The 7,364-nt window shown below is 45.3% G+C and overlaps 1 protein-coding gene across 1 annotated transcript in view; it reads right to left on the reverse strand.

Moving 5' to 3' along the window:
* Atp2c1 (ATPase, Ca++ transporting, type 2C, member 1) overlaps nucleotides 1–7,049 on the reverse strand; it is an 80,779-nt gene extending 73,730 nt beyond the window's left edge. Inside the window, exon 1 of the mRNA XM_013028043.1 lies at nucleotides 6,873–7,049. Coding sequence (XP_012883497.1) covers nucleotides 6,873–6,980 — 108 coding nt within the window. The 5' untranslated portion in view covers nucleotides 6,981–7,049. The remainder of the gene's footprint in view (nucleotides 1–6,872) is intronic.
* Nucleotides 7,050–7,364: the final 315 nt, after the last annotated feature.

The following is a 7,364-nucleotide window of genomic DNA, read 5'->3' on the forward strand; positions in this document are numbered from 1 at the left end:
GAGAGAGAGAGAGAGGAGGGTGCTTTTTCTGCTTATGTGGTGCTGAGGAATCGAACCCAGGGCCTCATGCATGCAAGGCAAGCACTCTACCACTGAGCCACCTTCCCAGCCCCTAAAGGCTTTCTTTAGTGCTGTTATGTATATGTGTGTGTATGTATGTATTTTTTTAACTGTGTTCTTGAGCAGCAGTAGCATGCTCTGTGTGTTAACTTGTCTTGTCATGCTTGGAAGGATAGTAAATAGTGTCTTTAATATTAATTAGAATTGTAGAGGAGTTTGATATCTATTTGTATTTGCAAATAACCCCTAATCTCGAGAGCTTTCCTTCCTCAGATCTCAGCCTCCTGAGTAGCTAGGATGACAGGTGTGAGCCACCAGTGCCAGCTTAAAGGTAATTCTTAAAAAAAAAAAAAAAAGGGTTAAGAAGGTGGCTCAGTGGTAGAGTGCTTGCTTTGCATGCATGGGTTTGATTCCTCAGCACCACATGAGCATTTAAAAAAACAAGAAGCCAGAAGTGGTGCTGTGGCTCAAGTGGAAGTGCACTAGCCCTGAACTGAAGAGCTAAGGGACAGCGCCCAGACCCAGAGTTCAGGCCCCATGACTGGATCCCCCGCAAAAAAAAAAAAAAAAAGACAAATGAGGCAAAGGTGATAAGGACCTCTAAGGTTTCCCAATACCAGAATATTTCCATCTGTCATTGTTTTGCTTACAACACACATAGGAAGAACATCTTCTACTTCATTCAGTGAGATTAGGATCTGAGGATGCTGAGGAAGGAACTCACACATACTCTTTCTGAACTGCCCTATGTCATGGACTCTCGCCTATTAAAGAGTTGTGCCATTCTGGTCTGGCTTTGAACTGTGATCCTCAGATCTCAGCCTCCTGAGTAGTTAGGATAACAGACCTGAGCCACCAGCACCCAGCTTAATTATTGGCTAAGGGAAATAAAACATTGGTAGCTTTCTTTTTTTTGCTCAGGTGAGGTGATAGTAAATACATACCTTTTTGTTTTCTCCTGTTAAATAGAGGAGTTTTGTAATTACCGTGATAAAATGATTGAACATTGTTTTTGCCAGTCCTAGGACTTGAACTCAGGGCCTGGGCACTATCCCTGAACTTTTTTTTTTGCTCAGGGTTAGCACTCTACCACTTGAGCCACCATTTCCGGCTTTTTCTGTGTCTGTGGAACTAAGGTATGGAACCCAGGGCTTCATGCATGCTAGACAAGCCCTGTACCACTAAGCCACATTCCCAGCACAATAGTTGAACTTTTAATATCCTATTTAATAGGAACATTAAGGCTCAGCTTCATACAATCACAGCAAAATAACTATCAATGTTACGTGCATATAATTCTACAAAGTCCTCCCCAGGGGTGATGTAAAATCTCAGCCCTGTATCTTAAATTGCACATGGAGAATTGTATGGGTGCGGAGGGGTGTACTGGGACTTGAACTTGGGACCTGTGCACTGTTCCTTAGCTTATTCACTCCAGGTTGACGCTCTATCCCTTGAGCCACACCTCCACTGCTGGCTTTTTGGTGGCAGCCCCTTGGAGATAAGAGTCTCAGACTATCCTGCCAGGGCTAGCTTCAAACTACAATCCTTCAATCTCAGCCTCCCGACTCAGGCGTGAGCCACCAGCGCCTGGCTTCATTGGAGAGGAACTCTGGAGAACAGCCTACAGAACAGATTTCAACTGTATTCCATAATTAAGATGGCATTGTGGTACGTGTCCCCCAGTTCCCCAGCATGGCTCTCCTCACTGTGAAATAGACCAGACTTGTCAGGTCAGCTTTGGATGGCATTTCTTTTTTTTTTTTGTCGGTCGTGGGGCTTGAACTCTGGGCCTGGGCACTGTCCTTCAGCTCTTCAGCTCAAGGCTAGCGCTCTACCACTTGAGCTACAGCGCCACTTCCGGTTTTCTGGTGGTTTATTGGAGATAGGAGTCTCACGGTCTCTCCTGCCCGGGCTGGCTTTGAACCACGATCCTCAGATCTCAGCCTCCTGAGTAGCTAGGATTACAGGCGTGAGCCACCAGCGCCCGGCTTTTTTGGATGGCATTTCTTATTCAGAAAGAAATCTTTCCATATTCAGGAAAGCAAGATCCTCATGATTATCAAGATCCTCTCACATTCTTGTCTGCTCAATTCGCCAGTGTGTTTTCTGATCCCTTCCTCTGCTCTCCCTCTTCCAGGGAACATATACGAGGAGGTTTCAGATCAGTGAGGCCGAGGAGGGTATTACCAGCCGAAGGAGAGAGGTCTCACGGGGCATTGTGGCGTACAGCTATAATCCCAGCACCTTGGGAGGCCAAGACCAGGAGCATGATCATGAGTATGAGTAGCCTATCTAGGCTACACAGAAACACTCTATCTCTGGGCTGGGAATGTGGCCTAGTGGTAGAGTGCCTGCCTAGCATTCATGAAGCCCTAGGTCGATTCCTCAGTACCACATACACAGAAAAAGCCAGAAGTGGCACTGTGGCTCAAGTAGTAGAGTGCTATCCTTGAGCAAAAAGGAGTTCAGGGACAGCGCCCAGGCCCTGAGTTCAAGTCCCAGGACTGGCAAAAACAAACAAACAAAAACCAGGCTTTTCAAGACATATATCAGTGGTTCACACCTGTCATCCTAGCTACTCAGAAGGCTGAGATCCAAAGATCCCAGTTCAAAGCCAGCTGAGGCAGGAAGTCCATGAGATTCTTACCACCAACGAACCACCTAAAAGCCAGAAGTGGAGATGTGGCTCAAGTGATAGAGTACCAGCCTAGAGTGATAAAAACTTAAGGCACAGTCGGGCACTGGTGGCTCATGTCTGTAATCCTAGCTACTAAGGAGACTGAGACGTGAGGATCACAGTTCAAAGCCAGCCTGGGCAGGAAAGTCCCTGAGACTCTTATCTCCAATAAACCATGAGAAAATCAGAAGTAGCGCTGTGGCTCAAGTGGTAGAGCTGAAGAGCTCAGGGACAGTGCCCAGGCCCAGAGTTCAAGTCCCACGACCAACAAAATAATAAAAAAAATTTTAAATATTTTAAGAATACTTTAGGAGGGACAGCATCCAGGCCCCACGTTTAAGCCCAAGACCGGCACCAAAACAACAAAAAAAAAAAGCGGGGGGGGGGCCGCAGGGAGGAGGCTTTTCTGTGTTAGTCTTTGCTTAAAGGAGCAAGTTGACCCTCAGCCATCATCTATGTTCCTCTTTTCTTTCTGCCCATACGTCCTTTTCTTTGCCTGTACTCTGGCCTCATAACAAATATTGGAAAGAACACAGGAGTCAAGTGAGGGAAATTCTCATCTCAGCGCTGACACGCAAGAGCTGTGTGAACTCACTCTCAGCTCTTAACCTCCAACACAAGTCCCACATCTCTCAAATAAACTCCTCTAGATTTCACTCGCCTGTGCTCAAAGAGGATAATCGCCCTATTTTTTTTTTCTACTAGCTCTTGCCTTGCACGAGAGCATCTTAACCCCCTGTAGACTCCTGACTCCACGTCTTCTCTTACCAATTATGAAGCCTTTCTCATTCATTCAGTTATATAAAATGGGTCTTCTATGTGCCAGGTTGATACTTGGCACTAGGGCTGAAATGGTGAACAAGAACTGTATTCCCTGCCTTGGAGGAAATAAAATCATCTAACAGCCAGGCACTGGTGGCTCGTGCCTGTCATCCTAACTACTCAGGAGGCTGAGATCTGAGGATCAGGGTTCAAAGCCAACCAGGGCAGGAAAGTCCGTGAGACTCTTAGCTCCAAATAACTACCAAAAAGCCCAAAGTGGAACTGTGGCTCAAGTGGCAGACCACCAGCCTTGAGTGAAAAAAAAAAAAAACCTAAGGTATAACAACTCAGGCCCTGAGTTCAAGCCCCAGTACTGCCACCAAAAAAGTAAATAAATAGGGCTGGGAAGATGGCACAGTGGTAGAGTGCTTGCCTTACATGCATGAGGCCCTTGGTTCAAGTCCTCAGCACCACATACCTAGCAAAAAGCCCAAAGTGGAACTGTGGCTCAAGTGGTAGAGCACTAGCCTTGAGCTGAAGAGCTGAGGGACAGTGCCCAGGCCCAGAGTTCAAGCCCCACGACAGACAGAAAAATAATTTTTTAAATAAATAAAATTCACAGCCACAAGGGATGAAGATGATAGGTGATAAAATCACAAGAATGAATGTAGCTTCAAATTCAAGAGCTGTTGTGCAGACCTCTGGTGGCTCATGACTGTAATCCTAGTTACTCTAGAGTTTAAGATCTGAGGATCATGGTTCAAAGCCAGCCTGAACAAGAAAAGTCTCTGACACTACCTCCAATTTACCAGCAAAAAGCCCAATGTAGAGATGTGGCTCAAGTGGTAGAGCACTAGCTTATTTTTAATTTTTTGGTCAGTCCTAGGGCTTGAATTCAGGGCCTGGGCACTGTCCCTGAGCTTCTTTTGCTCAAGGCTAGCGCTCTACCACTTGAACCACAGAGCCACTTGTGGCTTTTTCTCTGTCTGTGGTACTGAGGAATCGAACCCAGGGCTTCATGCATGCTAGGCAAGCGCTCTACCACTGAGCCACCTTCCCAGCCCCAGAGCACTAGATTTGAGCAGCAAAGCTAAAGGAGAGTGTCTAGACACTAAGTTCGACTGCCAGTACTGGCACGCAGATGCACATACACATACACACATACACAACGTATAATTACTGAGAGAAGGGGAGAAATCAGTTCATCTAAATTCCATAGGTTCAGTTCCATTTTGACCACCTCTCTTCTCCCCTTCCAAAACCCTGTGACATTCCAAAGCCTGACACCCCAAACCTCTGAACATCGCCACATGGCTCTCTCTGGCTTTCTACTTCAAAGCCAAGTGCATGTTGAGACTTGGAGACCCAGGAGATTTTTCTTTTTAAGTGTGACACCTTCACTAAGCAAGAGGAAATTGGAGCAGCCCAGCTCCCTTAATGAAGGGAATCTCTTTGATTCTCCAGCTCTTGTTTTAAAAAAAAGAAAAAAAAACAACTAATTGGGGGGCAGAAAAGCAGCTCTTTGTCCAACAGTAGCACTGACTTTCTTTTTTTTTTCCCCCAAATTAGATAACGAACTCTTTGGGAAGCCTGTCATGAAAGGGTCCTTCACTCTCCTTTCCTAGAAGTGTCTGAATAAATGGGTCATCTGCTGTTACAAAGAACAAACACAAGACAGGAGTCGTGTTCCCTGCCCTTGTCCTGCTGTTCTAGTCATAAGCACAGGGGGCCAGGTTGTTTGACTCTAGGCCCGCTATGTGGTCACAGATCTGTCCTTCCCCTTTGTGTCTCACTGTCTCATGTCTTTCGAACCGAGCCACCGGATTTAAAAATAGGGCTAGACATTGTTACTTCTTCTTAACAATCCACCACAATTATAAAAAGCAGGGTTTTTTTTGTAGCAATCCTTTTTCCACAGATGGCAAAGGTGGAAGGACATTGCAAGCAGTATAAGGAATGCATGATTTAGAGCGAGGAGTAGACTTTTTTTTTCTTTTTTGGTCGGTCGTGGGGCTTGAACTCTGGGCCTGGGCGCTGTCCCTCAGCTCTTTAGCTCAAGGCGAGCACTCTACCACTTGAGCTACAGCGCCACTTCCGGTTTTCTGGTGGTTTATTGGAGATAGGAGTTTCACGGTCTCTCCTGCCCGAGCTGGCTTTGAACCGCGATCCTCAGATCTCAGCCTCCTGAGTAGCTAGAATTACAGGCATGAGCCACCAGCGCCCAGCGAGTAGACATTTTTTTATTAGACATTTTCCAAGTCTTTTTTTAAAAAAGTGTTCCTACACCCACATGCGAGCGTCTCCTATTAGAAACTGACTTTTGATTGGCTTAAAAAAAAAGACTGAAAATTATAACATTCTCCCGTGCTAAAAAGAAATGATCAATTCTGTCTTCTTACCCTTTTTGTTGTTGTTTTTTTTCCCCCTGGGGCTTGAACCCAGGGCCTGGGCGCTGTTCCTCAGCTCTACAGCTCAAGGCTAGCGCTCTACACAGCACCACTTCTGGCATTTTCTGCTTATGTGGTGCTGAGGAGTTGAACCCAGGGCCTCACACATGCAAGGCAAGCACTCTACCACTGAGCCACCTTCCCAGCCTGCCTTTTTTTTTTTTAAAGACAGTCCTGGGGCTTGAACTCAGGGCCTGGGCACTGTCTCTGAGCTTCTTTTTTGCTAAAGGCTAGCGCTCTACCACTTGAGCCACATAACCACTTTTGCCTTTTTCTGTTTATGCCGTACTCAGGAATCAAACCCATGCATGCTAGGGGAACACTCTACCACTAAGCCACATTCCCAGCCCTGTCTCCTTATTACTCTTTTACAGCTCATCCATGAACCATTTACAAGCTACAAAAAACTGTTTGTTTTTTTGCAAACCCTAGTAATATTAATATAACCCTAAATACATATGTAACCCCAAGTACATACAGGAAAACAAGTGAATTTCTAGGGCTTGAGACTTTTTTTTTGGTTGAGATATTAATAGTTTCAACCTTTGAAATGAATACCTATTAATAGTTCAAAATTACTCATTGAATAGTTTCCCAAAGTTTCACATTCCATGCCCTGGATAATTATCAAAGCTATGAAGCAAAAAAAAAATCTTAACTCTTGATACAATAGTTCAGATATTCAGAAGAAAGCAGAGCCTGTGGTTTTATGACAGAACTTCAGCTTAAGCTCAGGATCCAAATGTTCCACGTTTAAATAAGCCCTAGCAAGCCTGTCTCTTGTTCCAATTGCTACATCTGAACAGAATCTAACCAGGGCCTACGAAAAGGCGCATGTAGATGAACAGAAAGCCAAACCACTCTGCTATGTAAGTCACCCCACCCCAAAATCATGTTCAAAGGTAATAAAAGCAAAACGTTACCTGATCTTCAGCTCTTCCGTTTCTCAGCGACGCTAAATACTTCCTGAGAGCTTGAAGAGGGTATTTTTTGAAAGAAGAGAATCTGGTGGGAGGTAATAGATTATCCATCGTGAAGAAAGCCGGTGTGTGTGTGTGTGTGTGTGTGTGTGTGTGTGTGTGCGGTTTGTGTGTGTGTGTGTGTGTATGGGGGAGGGGGGCTTCTCTGGGTTAGCAACGAAACGAAAACAGACTTCCCAGTTCTTCACAAGCCTAAAGATTTCATTCCTCTGAGCTCCACCGGTTTCCCCTGGCAAACAAAGCAGATTTCTTGTGTCTGCCTCTTTTGGGGGTAGGAGGGGTGGGGAGAATAGAGTTTCTCCCGAAAGTAGACAAAGAGACTATAAACGATGTCTCAAAGCAGCTTTAAAAAAAAAAAAAATGCAATGCCCGAGGATAGTAAAAGACAGGAAGAAATTAGGAGCTGTTTTCCCAGAATGCAAATTTCCCAAGTGG

Source organism: Dipodomys ordii, unplaced genomic scaffold (genome assembly GCF_000151885.1).
Source record: "Dipodomys ordii isolate 6190 unplaced genomic scaffold, Dord_2.0 Scaffold107, whole genome shotgun sequence".
NCBI classification, from domain to species: Eukaryota; Metazoa; Chordata; class Mammalia; order Rodentia; family Heteromyidae; genus Dipodomys; species Dipodomys ordii.